The sequence below is a fragment of the Schistocerca serialis genome, chromosome 9, assembly GCF_023864345.2.
Source record: "Schistocerca serialis cubense isolate TAMUIC-IGC-003099 chromosome 9, iqSchSeri2.2, whole genome shotgun sequence".
In the NCBI taxonomy this organism is placed as follows: domain Eukaryota; kingdom Metazoa; phylum Arthropoda; class Insecta; order Orthoptera; family Acrididae; genus Schistocerca; species Schistocerca serialis.
The window spans coordinates 51,428,665-51,449,233 of NC_064646.1; the positions used below are offsets into that span (position 1 = coordinate 51,428,665).

Consider the following 20,569-nt stretch of genomic DNA (forward strand, 5'->3'; position numbering starts at 1 on the left):
GAAGTATGCCACCTTAGTGTAGGGGAATGCAATGTATTCACATATACAGCAAGTCCAGAACCATACACCGAGACTGACACACCACATACGAAGGGACTTTCCCACAGTGCGACTGCAGCCTCATAGACAGAGAGATGTTGAATTAAATGCATTTGACAGTCAAGAGAGCAATGTGTGATGCCTCCAATGACAACTGTAGCAAAACCCAAAGAAATTCTGGTCATATGTAAAGACTGTTCATGGCATAAAAATTAGTGTCAAGCCCTAGTGAATGAGAAAGGAACTGAAATTGAGGTTAGCAAAGCAAAAGCTGAAAACTTAACTCCATTTTCAAATGTCTACATCTACATCTACATTTATACTCCACAAGCCACCCAACGGTGTGTGGCGGAGGGCACTTTACGTGCCACTGTCATTACCTCCCTTTCCTGTTCCAGTCGCGTATGGTTCGCGGGAAGAACGACTGTCTGAAAGCCTCCGTGCGCACTCTAATCTCTCTAATTTTACATTCGTGATCTCCTCGGGAGGTATAAGTAGGGGGAAGCAATATATTCGATACCTCATCCAGAAACGCACCCTCTCGAAACCTGGCGAGCAAGCTACACCGCGATGCAGAGCGCCTCTCTTGCAGAGTCTGCCACTTCAGTTTGTTAAACATCTCCGTAACGCTATCACGGTTACTAAATAACCCTGTGACAAAACGCGCCGCTCTTCTTTGGATCTTCTCTATCTCCTCCGTCAACCCGATCTGGTACGGATCCCACACTCATGAGCAATACTCAAGTATAAGTCGAACAAGTGTTTTGTAAGCCACCTCCTTTGTTGATGGACTACATTTTCTAAGGACTCTCCCAATGAATCTCAACCTGGTACCCGCCTTACCAACAATTAATTTTATATGATCATTCCACTTCAAATCGTTCCGCACGCATACTCCCAGATATTTTACAGAAGTAACTGCTACCAGTGTTTGTTCCGCTATCATATAATCATACAATAAAGGATCCTTCTTTCTATGTATTCGCAATACATTACATTTGTCTATGTTAAGGGTCAGTTGCCACTCCCTGCACCAAGTGCCTATCCGCTGCAGATCTTCCTGCATTTCGCTACAATTTTCTATTGCTGCAACTTCTCTGTATACTACAGCATCATCCGCGAAAAGCCGCATGGAACTTCTGACTCTATCTACTAGGTCATTTATATATATTATGAAAAGCAATGGTCCCATAACACTCCCCTGTGGCACGCCAGAGGTTACTTTAACGTCTGTAGACGTCTCTCCATTGCGAACAACATGCTGTGTTCTGTTTGCTAAAAACTATTCAATCCAGCCACACAGCTGGTCTGATATTCCGTAGGCTTTTACTTTGTTTATCAGGCGATAGTGCGGAACTGTATCGAATGCCTTCCGGAAGTCAAGAAAAATAGCATCTACCTGGGAGCCTGTATCTAATATTTTCTGGGTCTCATGAACAAATAAAGCGAGTTGGGTCTCACACGATCGCTGTTTCCGGAATCCATGTTGATTCCTACATAGTAGATTCTGGGTTTCCAAAAATGACGTGATACTCGAGCAAAAAACATGTTCTAAAATTCTACAACAGATTGACGTCAGAGATATAGGTCTATAGTTTTGCCCATCTGCTCGACGACCCTTCTTGAAGACTGGGACTACCTGTGCTCTTTTCCAATCATTTGGAACCTTCCGTTCCTCTAGAGACTTGCGGTACACGGCTGTTAGAAGGGGGGCAAGTTCTTTCACGTACTCTGTGTAGAATTGAATTGGTATCCCGTCAGGTCCAGTGGACTTTCCTCTGTTGAGTGATTCCAGTTGCTTTTCTATTCCTTGGACACTTATTTTGATGTCAGCCATTTTTTCATTTGTGCAAGGATTTAGAGAAGGAACTGCAGTGCGGTCTTCCTCTGTGAAACAGCTCTGGAAAAAGGTGTTTAGTATTTCAGCTTTAGGCGTGTCATCCTCTGTTTCAATGCCATCATCATCCCGGAGTGTCTGGATATGCTGTTTCGAGCCACTTACTGATTTAACGTAAGACCAGAACTTCCGAGGATTTTCTGTCAAGTCGGTACATAGAATTTTACTTTCGAATTCACTGAACGCTTCACGCATAGCCCTCCTTACGCTAACTTTGACATCGTTTAGCTTCTGTTTGTCTGAGAGGTTTTGGCTGCGTTTAAACTTGGAGTGAAGCTCTCTTTGCTTTTGCAGTAGTTTCCTAACTTTGTTGTTGTACCACGGTGGGTTTTTCCCGTCCCTCACAGTTTTACTCGTCACGTACCTGTCTAAAACGCATTTTACGATTGCCTTGAACTTTTTCCATAAACACTCAACATTGTCAGTGTCGGAACAGAAATTTTCGTTTTGATCTGTTAGGTAGTCTGAAATCTGCCTTCTATTACTCCTGCTAAACAGATAAACCTTCCTCCCTTTTTTTATATTCCTATTAACTTCCATATTCAGGGATGCTGCAACGACCTTATCATCACTGATTCCCTGTTCTGCACATACAGAGTCGAAAAGTTCCTTTAGAAAGGAAAACCCAGCAGAATTGCTTGAGTTTAATCCTCATACCACTGAGAAAATGAGTGAAATATGTATTAGTAACAGTGATGTCAAGAAATCAGCGAAATTGTTAAAACTGAACAAAGCTCCGTGGCACATTGAAATCCCTGTCAGATTCTAAACTGAATTTGCAGCTGAGTTAGCTCCTCTTCTAACTGTAGTCTATTGTAGATGCCTCAAACAAAAAACTGTACCCAGTTCTCAAAAAAAGCACAGATCTCACTCATCTACAAGAAGGATAGTGGAAACGATCCGCAAAACTACCATCCAATATACGTAACATCGATTTGTTGTAGAATCTTAGAACATATTCTTAGCTTAAACATAACAAAGTAACTGAACAGAATGACCTCCTCCGTTACAACCTGCATCGATTCTGAAAACATCAGTCATGTAAAACCCAACTTGCACTTTTCCCACATGGCATACTGAAAGTTTTGAATCAAGGCAGTCAGGTAAATGCAGTATTTCTTGATTTCTGAAAAGCATTTGACTCAGTACTACACCACACCTATGCCTATTGCCAAAGTATGATCGTATGGTGTATTAAGTGAAATTTGTGAATGGACTGAGGACTTTTTGGTAGGAAGGATGCAACATGTTATCTTGGATGGAAAGTCATTATCAGATGTAGAAGTAACTTCAGATGTGCCCCATGGAAGTGTGTTGGGACCCTTACTGTTCACATTGTGGACAATATTAATAGTAACCCCAGACTTTTTGCAGAGGATGCAGTTGTCTATAGTGAGGGTAGCTGCATAAGTATTCAATCAGATCTTGATAACATTTCAAAGTGGTGCAAAGAATGGCAAATGTTGAAAAATGTAAAATTGTGCACTTCACAAAATAGAAAACTGTAGTATCCTATGACTATAATATCAATAAGTTACTGCTGGAATCAGCCTAATTGTGCAAATACCTGGGTGTAACACTTTGTGGGGAAATGAAAGGGAATGATCACATAGGCTTAGCCATGGGTAAAGCAGATGGTAGACTTTGGTTTATTGATAGAATACTGGGGAAGTGCAATCAGTCTACTAAGGAGATTGCTCACAATTCACTCGTTCGACCAGTTCCAGAATATTACTCAAGTGTGTGGGACCTGTACCACATAGGACTAACAGGGCATATTGAATGTTTACAGAGAATGGCCACATGAATGGTCAGAGATTTGTGTGACCCATGAGAGAGTGTCATAGAGGTACTAAAGAAACTGCTCTGGCGGACTCTTGAAGAATTCTTGAAGAACTATCCTGAGGAAGTCTATTAACAAAGCTCACAGAACTGGCTTTAAGTGATGATTCTAGGAAGATATCACTACCTCCTGTGTAATGTTAACATAGAACTTGTGAGGATAAGATTAGAATAATTACAGCACACACAGAGACATTCTTCCCGCATTCCACATGTGAATGAAATAGGAAGACACCCTAATAACAAGTACAATGGGATGTACCCTATGCCATGCAGTTCACAGTGGTTTGCAGAGTATAGATGTAGATGGGTATTAAGCTCCTCAGGCAGTGTTTTTGGGACATTTTATGATTTTCACAAGAAATGAAATCTCAATATCTGGGAAGCCTTCAGTGGCCCATGTCAGGGTGAGCCAACTGCAAAACAGTGTGTGTGTGTGTATGTGTGTGTGTGTGTGTGTGTGTGTGTGTGAGAGAGAGAGAGAGAGAGAGAGAGAGAGAGAGAGAGAGAGAGAGAGAGGGGGGGGGGGGCTGGGCTGGGTTGTGATGATTGTTAGCAGTCTTCTTTGAAACAAAAAGTTTGACAAAAGAAGTGGCAGACAAGAAGGATCACCTCAGGCACTCAGTGTAAATGCTTCAGGTCTTCATTCTAAGGCTGAAGAAGCTGTTCCAGCAGGCACTGAGGCAATGCACTGCTACCAGCTATAGCTTGTGGTGCATGTTGGGACAAATGACTTATGATATCTGGGCTCTGAGGTAGTACTTGGGGAATTCCACCAAATGTCAACAAATGTTAACAGGATCAGTCTTAATCACAGGATTTCAGTGAATCCTACAATCTGTAGCATTGCACTCAGAATTGATTGTGGCCCCTTCATCCTGAGTCGAGGAGGAAACCTGAACCATTGACTTTGAAGATTCAGTAACAAGGTAGGCAGTAACTTCTTAAATTTGTGCCATAGAGCTGAGACAGTGGCACCTCATAAATATCTCAGGGTGCACTGCTGACTGAAGTATTCCATCCTGTCCCTTGTCTCAGACATTCTGTAGTCTCTGATGAAGTCCTGATTGCAACTGTGGCTAGAGTCCATGAACTTTTCATGCCATTTGGTGCATGAGACAAATCACAAGACCTATTGCTCTGTAGACCTCCCTGCAACATTTGATGGTGGGCCTGGATAATTTTTATGCCCTTCTACACATATGTTATCAAGCTAAAGCAAGGGTCACCAGCCTTGATTTGATCCTCAAGACAGGATTAAACCAGTCACTTCCTCTGTCCCTCTCCTCAATCCTCTCTAGTTATCTGACTGCTTTTCAAAATGATGATGCAAAAGCTTCCAAGTCTGACCATTGGACTAGGCAACAAACACCGCGATCAGTCACTACACCACCACCAACTGGTCACTCCCATCTCTTCTGTGAACAACACAGGATCACAATCTAAAGCAAAGAGAATCACTTGCATGAGAACTCCACCCTTCGAATCCTTGCTGGAGTAGAATGCTATTTATTATCATCTAATATTCGTCATCAAGTCCTCTTTATTCATTACACAACACCTCCTGCTAGCCAGCTGCCCCATGCTCTGTTATGTGACCCCTTCCTAAACAGTCCATGTAAGCTCAGTAAACATCATTAGCCTCCTTGAAAACAGGCAACAGACTAAATTGTTTCCCACACATGCACACGAGAATGCACTTCCAAATACGCTCTTTTATTTAGCGTATGGCTAATACAGACATATCATGAAATTACATATATATATGTACATATTGGCACACAAGAAACTTAAGTTTGTTTTTACAACTGAATATCCAGTCCTTCAATCCAGCGCACTGCATCTGGAGTTGCTAGCAGGAAGTCCTCTTTGGCGCCGTGATAGGCTCGAATCCTGCATTCACTGACGATGTGGTGAACAGTCTGGTATGGAGCCCCGCAGTCACAAGCTGGATCAGGCAGCTTGTTCCACTTAAAGAGAGCATCCCTGCATCGCCCATGGCTGGTACGGATTCTGTTGAGAGTAGACCACGTCTTGCGTGGTAAGTCGAATCCACTTGGAAGTTTAGCACCTGAGAAGATGTTATGCAGGTGCACATCTGTCACTGCTTCCCACCGACCTTTCCATTCTTCAAGAGGTTTGAAATTCTTAGCAACCATGTCAGCAGCATCGCACAGAGTTGGATGATGTGATTTCAGTCTCTTGCGATTTAAAAGTGGCAGGTCGCTATGCACGGGTAGGTTAGAATTCCTGGAGATCTTGTGGAATTCTCTCATAAGGACAGTACATCTGCGTAGATCAGGAGGCATTATACCAGTTAACAGTGGAAGCCAATAAACTGGAGTAGATCTGATTGTGCCAGATATTATGCGCATTGTCGTATTCAGCTGGGTATCAACAAGCCTTGTATGATGACTATTCATCCAAACAGGTGCACAATACTCAGCACTTGAGTATACCAAGCCCAGAGCTGAAGTTCGCAGGGTGGTTGCTGAAGATCCCCAGGTAGTTCCGCATAGCTTATGGAGGATGTTGTTTCGAGTCCTCAGCTTTTGAGCTAAGTTAAGAAGGTGTTGTTTGAAGCATAGTGTATGATCCAGGGTGACACCAAGATATTTTGGGTTCCAGTTGTGATGAAGAATTCTGCCTCTGAAACTTACCTCCAGTTTTACGTTCGCCAACTGGTTATTTAGATGGAAGCAACACACTTCTGTTTTACTCACACTGGGTTGGAGTCTCCAGATTTTGAAGTAATTGTCTAATGCAGACAGGTCATTGGCTAAAATCTCTTCTGTTGTCTTCATTTCCTGGTGTTTGACGGCTAGAGCCAGATCATCAGCATAGCAGTATTTTCTGGACGAAGTGTAAGGTAGATCAGATAGATATAGGTTGAACAGTAAGGGTGAGAGAACTGATCCTTGAGGCAATCCGTTGTTCAGCTTCCTCTCCTTACTTATGTTGCTTCCAGTGATTACCTGGAACTTCCGATCACTTAGCATGCTGTTAATCAGTCGAGCCATTGTTCTGCAGGGTATGATGCGGAGAAATTTGTAGATAAGGCCTTCCCTCCACACAGTGTCGAAGGCGGCAGGTAGATCAACAAATGCCACAGATGTTTTCTGCTTCATTTGGTATCCTGACTCTATGAAGGATGTGAGAGACAATACTTGGTCGCAGCAGCTACGCCCTGGTCTGAAGCCTGCCTGATAAACTGGAACGTTCTCTAAGATAGCGCTACTTATTCTGTTATATATTAGCCTTTCAAAAAGCTTGTAGCAGCAGCTGAGTAGGGAAATGGGGCGATAGTTTTCTACCCTGTTGCTGGGTTTGCCAGGTTTCAGAACAGATATTATCTTCACCTTTTTAAACTCAGATGGAAGTTGACCAGTCAGCAGGATGTCAGTGAAGAATTCTGCCAGCCATTTCTTAGCTTTTCCTCCCATATGGATCAGGAATTCTGGGTGGATACCATCGAATCCAGGTGCCTTAAGAGGTTTGAGGTCCTTCAGTCCAGAGTCAATGTCTGAAACTGTGAAGGGATGGGTATACTCAGATGAGGGAGATGCCTTCTTTTTAAGGTCACGAAGCTGTCGTCTGATATGTCTTGTATGTTTCTTGTCAGGAGGTACTCTTGAGGTGGTAATGATGTGGGAAGCAATTTGGTCTGGTGTTACTTCGGAATTTTTTCTGCATGCTGGTGCACTTCCTCCCAGTTTTCTCAGAAGACTCCATGCTTTCCTGCTCGAGTGGGTAAAGTCCATAGTTTTGACTGTTTCTGCCCATTTCTGCCTCCGAGACATGTCCAAGCTGGACAATAGTTCCGTAGCTATCTCTGGGTCACCACTTTGCTGAAAGTATTGGTACAGTGTTTCACTTTCCTCATTCCATCCTGGAACATATTCTTTTCGGTATCCTCTTGGCATACACTTTTTAGCTGTTGCTGTTACTGCACCAATGAAGCGTTGATAGTTATTATGTGATGGAGGTATCCATCGAATGGTCTTATCCAGTTCCGTTGAAAACTTCATCCAGTCGGCTTTCTGGAAATTCCATCGAGCATGCGGAGTTGATCGTATGACAGGAACAGTGCAGCCAATTTGTATTATTACAGGTCTGTGTTGGCTGTGAGGAAAGGCATCTATCACTTTCCTTGTGGTGTTGATGGGAAAGCCAGTTTCGTTGCAGCTAACAAAGCATAAGTCAGGATTTGAATCCTTGTCCCAAGCAGCTGACCTGAAAGTGCCTTGATCTTTGGCATCAAACACTAGATGAAGATTATTCTCTTCGATCCATTCTGTAAGCATGCTCCCATTTTCATCATTTTGAGAGTACTTCCAAAGTTCATGGTGACTATTGAAGTCTCCTATGTAAATTGCAGGATGTTCTGCTGTGTGTAGGACAAAATCGGGCCATGTTGTTTTGGGTGGTTTGTAAACATTTGTAATAGTAATGCCGTGCAATTGTATGACAACTGTATGTATATCTGCCTCCACACTTACAGAAATCAGCGAAGCTTCGTTTATGTTGTTACGGACATACGTAGCAATTCCATACACCTCGTGGTAAGTTACACCAAGTGCAGAATATCCAGGAATTCGACCTCGGCTTCGGAATATTTCTTCGCTGGAAACACGAGTTTCTTGAATGGCGACGACATCGATATTGTTGTCCAGCAAAAATTTTGACAGGTAGTCACACTTTGCCCTGCTAATGCTTTCGATATTCAGTTGAAGGAGTCTGATAGTTGGTCCAATGTTTCTTGTTAATGAGCTCTGAAAAGAACTGTTTCTGCTATTTAGTTGATATGTCATTGCCAGGAGATCCTATGGATAGTCTGGCTGCCTGTAATCACTGTTGCTCAATTAGCACCACCCAGGAGGCACGTGTAGGGTATTTTATGGTTAAACCTACGGACGTGAGCAACGCTACCTCCCAACGCTCTGAACTTTCTACACAGAGAGAACAACTTTACTGGTCCCTGACTACAGACTTCCAAAATATGCATCCGCAAAACTACACCCCACAGGGCTCTAAACTTATCCTACACCCCACCAGGTCTCCCGACTGATTCCTCAATTTCGGGAGCTGCTCACAGCTCAATGACATTCTTTTCACATGCAGATTTTTCAGCCACTCAGCCTAAAGAGCAGAAAATAGGTACTGTGATTGGCCATTTAATTTTCGTAGTACTAATGTAAAGTGTTGCTGCCTGTCAACACTTTCAGGAGTTTTTTCCCAGCAGGTACTAGGATGTGCTAATCATTCTGTGGAAAACATTGGCTTCAGAAACTAAAAGGTTGGGTCAGGCCACAACCCATTACCTGGATTAAATAAAGACTGGACACTTTGCTCCTAGTGTGAGAATAGTCCCTGTCACGCATAGGCTGTGAAACCAACACTGATGGTCCTAGCCCACAAACGATACATTACAACATCATGGACCGAGGTTTCAGACTGTGTGTAGCGTACACTCAAGGTTTTTCCCTCTGCAGTCAGCCAAGCAGCACACAGCCTGAAGTATTAGTATAAGAGTCAAAGAAGTATACCTCACATATGGAACTATTAAAATCATAGCACTCAACTGCTGCATTCACAGCAAAGTGCCAGAAAAAGCAGTGTATCTGGCATAATACTAGGCACAAAAAGCTGGCTAACATATCTGAAAGATACTCAGTACACATTTTTCTTGCATTCTAGAGGCTAATACGTCAGCTGCAAGTTTGGAGAGAGACCAGAATTCATCTAATGCTCTTCAATTTACAGACTACTTCAGGAACATCTTGTTGAACACCCCAGCTACAGTCTGCCATCATGTAGTTGTCCCACCTCTCTTGTATGTACAAGCAATTAATGTAACTGCAAACAGCTGGAATCAAAAAGTTTGCAAGAAAACCAGAGCATGCAGGGCAAAAACAATTTCAGATTTGAAATCAGCTGATCAAAAACATTAAGGGTCAGTAAAAAAGGCTCACGCAACTGAGAGTTTGAAAAAAAATTGTTGACCAGTGTAATTCAACAATTGCTTGGAATAAGTACAGTTTCATAAGTGACGAACATCCTGTAAACAATACTAAATGTCTTCTCCAAAAAATACTTAGGTAAGAAAGTTAGTAAACCCACTTATATCAGTAATATGTTAGACTTAATGATATGTTTTGACATGACCAGTTCGAGGACACCCACACTGAAACTTGTAGCATACTAGTGACCATGGGGCAGGTGTAGTAAAGTGATCATCAAAGTACAAAGGACAACTAAAGTGTCATGAAACTTAACACATTCAGTAATCTATATAAAAAGGTACTACTAACACGTCTGGAACATGAGGCATTCAGGTCTAGGATGGAGAATGTAATAATAGAAGATCAAGCACTGTGAATATATGCACCTAGTAGAACAATTCATGATGAGACACACACACTGTGGTATACAGTCTCTGTAAAGAAACTTCTAAACAAACAGCAACCAGTGCACAATAATGTAAAACAAAGCTTAGGAGTGTAAGTAGAGGGAATCTAAATGAAACAAGTTTGGATGTTGAAAGAAGTACGCATGAAGCCTTCACTGCTTACCGTTACAGAACCTTATGAACTGACCTCTTAAACAACCTAAAGAAATTTGGGTTATATGTAAATACCACCAGTATCACTTGAAGTCACTGTCAAGACACTCATGGATGCTACAGGAAGTGAAATTGACAGAAGCAAAGTATAAATTTCCTTCACCAAGAAGGATCAGGAGTACTGCTTCAGTTTAATTCTCACCATGCAGCAGAATTGAGTGATACGGATATTAGTGTCAGTTGCACTGAGATACAGCTATGACCACTAGTATTAAATAAGTCATGACTCAGTCTGTATCAGATTGTATACAAAATTTGAGGCTGAGTTAGGCCCCTCTGTTAATCATACAATATATTATAGATCCCTCAAACAAAAATTTGTGGTCAGTAGTTAGATGAAAGTTCAGGTTACACTTAAGCCCACAGGAAGAGTAACAAAAGTCATTAGCAAAACTACCATGCAGTATAACTGAAATCCATTTGTTATAGAATTTTGGAACATATTCAGAGCTCAAACATAATGAGGCACCTTGAACAGAATAACCTCATCCACACCGGTCACCATCTGTCATGTGAAATCCATCTCATTCTTTTCTCACATGACATCCTAAAAGCCACGGATCAAGGTGCCCATGTAGATGCAGTATTTCTTAACTTCCAGGAGCCACTTGACTCTAAATCACACCAACACTTATTCATAAAAGTATGATAATATGGGATAGCAAACAGAATTTGTAACTAGACTGAAGATACTTGGCAGGAGGGACACAGCATGTTGCCCTGACTAGAGTCACTGAGACATAGTAACTTCAGGCATGCCCCAGGGAAATGTATTGGGATCCTTGCTGTTCACATTGAACATTAATAACTTGGCACACAATATTATAAGAAACTTTTGATTTTTTTTTTCAGATGGTGCATGTTGCTGTAATGAAATTCTATCTGAATAAAAGCTGTGCAAATGTTTATTCATATCTTCACAAGATTTGTTAATGTTGCAAAGGTAGGCAACTCCCTTTAAATATTCAGAAAGGTAATTTTTGTGCATTTCATAAAACGCAGATGTATAGTATGCCACGACTGTAGTATCAGTCAGTCACAACTGGGATCAAAAATTTACACAAATACCCAGATGGAACAATATATAGGTATTGTGACCAAATATCGATAGTGACATGTGAACCGAATGAGAATAGGCCAACCAGTTTGGCCTACCAAGTGATGAACCATTTAAACTGAAGAGACAAGACAGAACAACAAGGAAATGGGCAAGTGGAGATGGTATGACTAAATGAGCAACTCAAAGAGAGAAAACCAAAAACGTAGTGAAGCAGGGACCAAGAAACAAGACTATGCTATGACACAGCAGCAAAGTGAATACATGACTCCCTTTTATGTCATGTAGTGATTTATTTATTCAGCTGCTGCAAATGCTGGTTGGCCAGTGGCACCACAACAGGTGACACTAGCATTTGGCAACTGGTCCAACTAAGCTGAGGTCCAGTTCCATGCTTTTCAGCAGGCTTTCAAAGTCACCATGCTGAGGTGCAGGACCTCTCCCCTCCCTGAAATGGATGTGTATGGCTGGAAGCTCTTGAGATGGTGTTTTTTTCTTGGTGTGTTTGGTGTCCTGGTAATTAAGCACACTGGTTTGTATGTGAAGACTGGAACATCAGGCATCATGTTGGGTTGCAATGACATAGGAATAATTGGCTGTGACTGTTGAGGCTATGCAGGCATTGCCATTTCTGTGTGTACTGATGTTCCTACACGTTCTCTTGGGTGTAGGTTGCATCTGTACACTTGTGACACTGGAAACAGAGGTCATCCTTGTTCATGGTGTAGCACTGGTGGTGTGTAGCACCGGTGGTGGCGATGGTGCAGTTGGTAGGCATGGATGGATTTGTTTTGTATGATGGTGCTGCCAACTCTTTGATGTGTCCACCCAGGTGATGCACCGTCCATGGATGTCCAGCACTGTTGCTATTGCTTAAGCGTCTTTTGCTCCACAGGAGTGTGCCCACACTGGTGTTCCTGCTGAGCAGTGCCCTGAATGCTGAGTCTGGGATCCTGGAGTTGTGAGGCCAGGAGATGGAGGAGTGTTTGCAGTTGTCTCCCTTACAAGAGGTACACTGGGCTGTGGAAATCCTCACGAGGCATGTCTTCTTTATATGTCTGTGTGGTAACATAAATTTACTGCCTCTTGAAAACTGGGTCCAGTCCTGTAGGAAGGCATAATAATGCAGCCATGTTGGCGTGTTGCACTGTTGGATTGTACTTAGGCGGATAATTGTAAAGGCTTAGGAAAAGTGCTCAATGTTTGAGGTGTTTTGATTTTCTTTCTGGGAAACCGGAGTGTGGCCTGAATAACACTACCATCTCTTTATGATCCATGATTAAAGTGAATCTGGTCCCACACAGGTATACAAGCAACCCCTTAATTGTGCATATAATCACTAATGCACTTTCCCTGTCTGAGAACGTGTCGTGTATGTCAGTGTTTTGATCCACAAAACAAAATTTTGTTCTCCGAAGGAGATTGCTTACAAAATACTTGTGCAGCCCACCCTAGAATGTTGCTCAAGCATATGGGAAATGTAGCAAATCTCAAAGAAGGACAGTATGAATGGTCACAGGTTTGTTTGACCCAGCCGAAAAATGATGAAAAACATAAAAGTGCGCACATTTGAAGACAGGTACAAATGATCCCACAAAGCCTTCTTTTAGAGATTTATGAATCAATATAAAATGAGTAAACTAGGAACATACTACAGTCCTCTACATTTCACTTGTGCAGGGATGATGAAAGCAAGAGGCATTGACCCAGTCAGTCTTCCTGTGCTACATACCAAACTGAATAGGGAAAAACCCTAAAATAAGGTACAATGGAAAGTACACTCTGATATGTACTTCTCAGTGATTTGAAGAGTATAGATATAAATGTAGATTGCATGGCCGTCTAAGAACGTCATATTTCTGCACTTGAATATGAAGTCCGTCACAGAGCCAATATAAGATGATGAGATTAAAAATGTATGCTCAAAGAATGGAGTAGCTAATGTATAATAACAAACAAAAAATTAAATTTAGTGCACTAATTATGCTCAAATCAAAATGAAGGAAAAACTGGAAGATTGTGGACTTTAACATATCCAGGGTATACAGAAGAAGACCCTGCAGTGGTTCCAACTAGCCCTTTAGTTCTTTTGAATGATAAACTACAGTTTGAGGGTTAGGCCAAAATCTTTAGAAACTTTGAGTCCCTACAGCAATAGAATTACTAGACTATGTAGTGAGTGTGACTAGTTGGCAACAGTGAGAAGTTTGATGAAGATCAAACTGAATAGGGTACGTACATTCTAAGGTGGCCCTCTCTTGTATGATCATAAGACTGTTTCACTGTAGAAGAATGTAACTATTATCTGATACTCATTCTCAGGGAGGGTGAGAGTAAAAAATTTATTTTGTAAAATAGTGAGAAGGATTTGTTGGGAAGTACTAATCGTCAGGAGAAGTGTCAGCTATGCCAAAAGACACAGATAAAAGTACATACACTACCTAGCTTTCGGAACTAATAGTTCCTTTCTCAGGGAGTAGGGAGGGCTAGATTGGGAAAGATTAAAAAGGAACTTGGACCCCAGGACAAGAGGGACCCACCTATTGTGAGGATGTGGTGAGACTAAGATGAAAGAGTGAGGGGCAGAGGTGTATCAGAGAGAGTAGAAGGTCAAAGATAGTGATTTCTCCTCATCCACACAACTGGTTCTCTCTCTCATCCTGTGGTCTGAATGAAGTACCTTTCTTCTTCAACCTTCCCCAATTTTCCCCTCTCTATTCCCCAAGAAAGGAACAATTAGTTCCAAAAGTTAGGTAGTGTATGTGCTTGTATGTATGTTTATCAGCAGTACTGACATTTCTCCTCAAGCCAAGTACTGGCAATCAATTCTGTCTTATAATTTCATAGTATTTTCAAGAACATTGCTTGTGTCACTTTGGAAGAATGTGGCTGCTTTCAGAGATGGTGTAGGAGCCCTGTAACATTAGTCAGACAACAAAACGTTAAAACAAAAAAAATAAAATGTATCAGAAATAGTATAGCAGGAGGTGCACATTTAATAGCTGTGAGAATTAAGATCAGTGTGTTCCAACTTGGAAAAACTGTAGTGTGATCCTTACTTTTTGAAATATTTTAATGATTCTTTCCAGACTTCCACTTAGTAAAGTAGGAATATTGAAACTATTTGCACAGAGTTGTATCATAATGAAAATTCTGATTTTTGGTATGTCCAAAAATTTATTTAATTAATCAGATCAGGAAAGTAAAGTAGGAATTTAAAACTACTGACAGAGAGTTGTAGCAAAACTAAAATCCTGACTTTCTCTGTGTTCAAAAATTTACTTATTTACTAAAGTCAGAAACATACACATAGGATTTTACAAATTTACAATTTCATGAAAGGGAATAAAATGAATTTATACATATACACTCACACATAATTGAATCCATACAATCTTTGCCCAGAAATGAGCAACTGCTATAGCATTTTCTTGGTGCCTTTAACAATTTCTTATTGCAAGAATCAGGGTAGCATGAACACTGAGACATATATTTCATTGTAAGTATCCTCATTTCATTGGGTTGACCTCAGATTTGTCAACATCCATCTGTTTAGTGATCTCCATGTGGTCTGGCTGGTAAGCGTTGTGCTGATTTTAACCCTTACTTCGAGATGACTTTTTTGGCTGACCACTGTTTCTCTCTGGTTTCCTTGGCTGATTTCTGTAGTACAGATGTTGACTGTAGAAAGCTCTTACTAGATTTTAAACCTAGGTGTTGGTGAAATACATGCATCCAGTGGGTGTAAATCATTTCCTCCAACTTTCTTACATTTGGAATTTGCAGCTACTTCTCAGCAGATGTCAGGAGGAGTAATGCCTGGCATGCAGTATAATTTGTAAATTAGTCCTAACCTGGCACTCAGGAAATGGCCTGGTTACTGATATTTTCAAATCCAGAAGCAATTGTAGTGTTGTCTGAAAATGATACATCAATAAGCACAGTCTCTATCACAGGTTGATACAATCTGGCCACACAGTTAAACAGCTCGACATTCACCATACAGATGTTGCATGTTTCTTTTGAATGACCAATGTGGGTGGACAGTTCAGGAAAAAAAGTGTTTTTTAAAACTGTCTAGACCAAATGAAATACCTGCAAACTCATCACTACTATGATGGAAGAGCCAATTGACTGGTCACTGTGTGCAAACTGGTTTTCGCATAAAGGTCAGTTACCAGAAGTGACAGGCAGCAGTTTAGCAGTTCCCTACCACAAGGGAGATGTGTAGCGAAGGCCAAGAGCATTCAGATGCTCTCTCAACATCATGAGCGAAACTTTGTCAAGTTCAGAAAAATCACTGATTTCGGTGAGTGACTCAAACTCAAACTTTTCAGTGCCTACTGTATAAGAACTTAGTTTTTTCGTTTTAGTCTTTGCAGCTATGAACTTGGACACTTTTCTAGCATCATGTAGTTGACACTTTATGAACTTTTAACTGGGATCTGCCTCATGCACTTTCTATTTTGTACTTCACAAAACCAAAAACATAGTATGTTATGAGTATAAGCTCAGTGTGTTACAGTTGGAATCAGCCAAGTAGTACAAATGCCTGGGTGTAACAGTTTGTAGGGATATGAAATGGAACAATCACATAGGTTCAGTTGTAGGCAAATAGAACAGAATAGAAGTTTATTGTCTTGTAACATACAATTTCAAGTCATTGACTTAGTGTACAGGAGACTCGTCAAAACACAAAAATGGATCTACAATTTCCTTATAAGATCAGTAATATAATATACTGTACTGATAATTAATTAATTGAGCAATTAGTAATTTTTCTTCAAAAGTAACAGACCGAGGAGAAGGTACCTGGATTCGGTTAAGAATGATTTTGAAGTAATAGGTTTAACATCAGAAGAGGCACCAATGTTAGGTCTGAATAGGGGATCATGGAGGAACTGTATAAGGGGGGCTATGCTCCAGACTGAACGCTGAAAGGCATAATCAGTCTTAAATGATGATGATGATGATGATGAAGTAACAAACTTTTAAAAATTAACAGTCCTAAGTTCTTGCTCTCTCCTTCTCAAATTTGCAGGTTGTCATTCATGAATTCTTCTACTAAATAATAACATTTCAGAACTAGTTTCTCATACATTTTTTTAAGTGCTTCTAAATTTATGCTGAGCAGTTCTCTTCCTTTCAATTAATTATACCCATATAATGTGGAGTTTGAGCATAAAGTTTTAAATGGTGGGTGGGCAGCATAAAATTATTTTGATTTCTGGTGTTGTAATCTTGTTGAAAATGATTTACTACAAATAAATTAGGGCTATCGGTCTACATTGTGCATTGAGTTTCTAATGATAGTTTTCTAAAATTTTCATATTTGACACGCATGATTTGAGTTAGCTCAAAATACAATCCCTATATTATATTATTGACTCAAAGTAACTGTGATATATTACTTTTCTTATGCTTATACTGGTAGCATTGTACAATATCCTCATTTCAAATGCTACGCTATTTAATTTATTTGCAAGTATTGTATATGTGAGCTGCACGATAGATTTTTATCCAGTTGCATTCCTAGGAATGTCATACAGACGGCTTCCTGCAAATCCTGGTTTCTATGACTGGCCTGAATATCACTTAATTTTGCTAGTTTTGTTTTAAACTGCATTAACTGAGTGGCAGACTTCTTTTCATTGGTAGGATACTAGAGAAATACATTTAGTCTACAAATAAAATTTTTATGGAACACTTGTGTGATTCATTTATTGATATTGGTATAGGTCCCACACATTGCTCAAATTTGTGGGACCTATACCAGATCAGACTAACTGGGGATATTGAATGTGCACAAATAGGGGCAGCGAGAATGGTCACAGGTTTGTGTGTTTGATTCATAGAATAGTGTCACAGAGATGCAGGGGGTGGGGTGGGGGAGGGGGGAGGGAGTTGAAGATAGATGCAAACTATCCCTTGAAAGGCTATTTAGAATGTTACAAGAACCAAATTTAAGTGGTGAAACTAGGCATATATATTATGACTCCTTACATACTACTTCCATAGGAATCAAGGAGACAAGATTAGGCCAATTACAGTATGCATAAAGGTATTTGAACAGTCATTCTTTCCATGTTCCATATGTTTACTGATTGGGAGAAAGCCGTAATAATAGATGCACTTGGAAGTACCACTGCCATGCACTTCACAGTGATGTGCAGAATATGGATATAGACATAGATGTAGATGTAGATGATTTTGTGCATAACTGCAGCTACACTTCTTGGAAAAAGTAACCTGCACTAATAATTAACAATGTAAGTAAAGATAAGCATTAACTGTAATCCGTCTTTAGCATATTTCACAGACAGTGCCTGCAATGGAAATGAATGAAAATAAAATAATGATAGATGGACAACTCGTAAAAAATGCAAAATATTAAATGGATTCCTTTGAAGAAACCAGACTTGATCCAGCAGCATTCTCATTTTGTGCATCCTAAAGGAGAAGGGTACACTTCTTTTGATGAAAATCTCTCCCAAGCAAATCAAAATTTCAAGTTACACAGGAGGTCTGAATAAGAAGAAGAAGTTGAAACAATTCTAATCATCTGATGTGTCTTTGCGTTTGTGACTGCTGCTGCATGGATTGGAGCCTTGTGCTGGTTCTTGAGAACTTAATTTAATGCCAGTTGTGATTATTTTTCAGTCAACAGTTGTCACAAACATAACAAAATACAATTAAGACCAGTTATATTCTGCCTACAGTTATGTTCTGCCTGTGTTCAAGTAATTGGCTTATACCAAGGGAGCCTAACAAAATAGTCTTTCTCATCACTGGTGAACTCTCACTAACCTTTTAAAAGATTTTAATGGTGCCTGGACCCAGAAGTGTGATGATGGATCCATGTTTCACCCACTGCCACAAGACAGATTTTCTGTTGATTGTGCATAAACATTGCCACATTTTTCCACACCACTTTTTAGCTAAAATTTAGAAATCAGGGTATTCTTGCTCACAAACACACAGGTCTTCTTGATAGAAATTTATGAACTGCTATCACGTATATTTAATGTCAACAGTTAATTAAAAGAAAAGGTAATTACACAGAAATGTTTTCTGTGTGACATACACAGACTCCAGAGGACCCGGGCTCATCACACAGCTGAGACGACGCAGCCACAAACAACCTGCTCCAGCATGCTGCCCGTACTGGGAATATGGTTGTCAGCACTGCTGACGGTGATACTGGCAGTGCTGTCACTGGTGTGGCGTCCACTGTTCTGGCGACAACTCGGCGTCCCCGTGATGAACTGTCCTCTGCCATTGGTGGGGGACGTGGCCCCAGTAGTACTGGGCCGTTACCAGATGGGGGAGCTGCTCCACCACTGCTACAAGCGCGGACACGGGCATCAGCTCATAGGTAACAGTGCCCATATATCTCGTATACCGTCATCACTGCGCACTCTACTGTCCTCAATATGCCTGTCAAACATGTATGACAATGTGGAAAGGATAGAGTGCTACCAATCACCTAGAGGAGACACTGAGTTGCAGAGAGGCATATTGAAAAATACTGCTAGAATGTTAAGCTTTTGGACAAAGTCCTTCTCCATACACACATTCACACATATTCACACAAGCTGCTATGGCTGCTATGTCTGGACACTGGAACTCAACAGTCAGATGATGGAGAACATTGAGAGGTTTGGATCAAGTACATATACAGATTAACAAAAAACAGGCAACCTGTAAAAATTTAAGCTGTGCACTGTATTAACAATAATCTATAACTGTAAATAATGATATTATTAGTCCTTTGCTAAATGTAGTAAATTAAAAGAACTTGTTGAAAAGCTTCTGATACCTTATTATATTAAATACGTGCTGTTTATCTTCTGTTGATAGCTTAATATTTACTTGATTACAGTAATATCTTTCAAATGAAATTGCTACCTGCATCTTTTCAACAAAGACCTGTTTACAGTACAGTACTACTTGTCATGCAGCATTACGGGGAACACTGCATGTGATGCAACTATCAGGAATTTTCTGCCCTTTTAATCTATAAGCAGATAATTTTGTAATAAATGACTTGAATTCCATCAACAGTTTCAGAACTAGGCTAATGATGTGTGGCAAAAGGTAGATTTTTCTATTTTGTCTCTTTCTTAGAGTATTTCAGCTTCATGATGTCTCATGAGAAATTTGTAAGAGTAATTCTGCAACTACTGATGGAAAAACAGAGAATGATGGGAATGACTTTACTGTTTACAAAATGTTTTGTGGCAGTTTCTGAAACCACTAAACCATGTGAAAGACACTGTTTATTGATTGGGTTCTCAATTATTCTTTAGACATCACTGTCATCCATAGATGATGATTGTCTTTCAAGAGGGAGAATAGATCTTTTTGAAACATAAAGCACCTTGCCACATCTGCAGAAATATATGGCAGATAGCAGTTTGCATTGTACCACATGTTAGGGTTTCTTTTCTTTCCAATAGCGTATGGAATGCTGGAAGAATAACTCCTTAAATGCCTCTACGTGTGTTGTACATAGTCTAATTTTGTCTTCATGCTCCTTACAAGGGCAATATGAAAAGGGGTGAAGAAAAATATCTAGACTCTTCACTTAATACTGGTTCTTGAAACTTTGTAAGTAGGCTTCCATAGGATAATTGGTGTCTTTATTCAAATGTCAGTTATTTCAGCTTTTTCAACAGTCCTGTGATTTTCTCCCTTGACCGTGTTAGTTATTTGATATGGGTGCCACACTTCTAAGAGATATTCTAAGACGGGTGCACAGGTAATCCGTAGGCAATCTCCTTGTAGGTTAACTGCAGTCAATAACTACCATCCCATTTTACTTGACACCATTTTCCAAAATCTCTGAGAAGGTTCTGTACCCCAGAATAGTATTCTACATGAGCAAAAGTAATATCCTTAGTTTATTGCAGTTTGGATTTCAGAAGAGTTGCTCAACTGAAAATGCCATTTACACATGCACTCTCCAAATTTTAGAAGCATTAAATAACAAAATAACTATGGTTGACATTTTCTATGATGCATCTTAGGCATTTGACTGTGAATCACAATATCCTCCGAGACAAACTGAGGTTTTATGAAGGTCATTGTATAGCCAACCAATGTATAATAT

At 40.3% G+C, this 20,569-nt stretch overlaps 1 protein-coding gene across 1 annotated transcript in view; it reads left to right on the forward strand.

Annotated features, from left to right (window-relative positions):
• The window catches only part of LOC126418545 (cytochrome P450 6j1-like), a 119,063-nt gene that overhangs the window by 22,622 nt on the left and 75,872 nt on the right, over window positions 1–20,569 (forward strand). Inside the window, exon 2 of the mRNA XM_050085360.1 lies at window positions 18,546–18,832. Coding sequence (XP_049941317.1) covers window positions 18,610–18,832 — 223 coding nt within the window. The 5' untranslated portion in view covers window positions 18,546–18,609. The remainder of the gene's footprint in view (window positions 1–18,545; window positions 18,833–20,569) is intronic.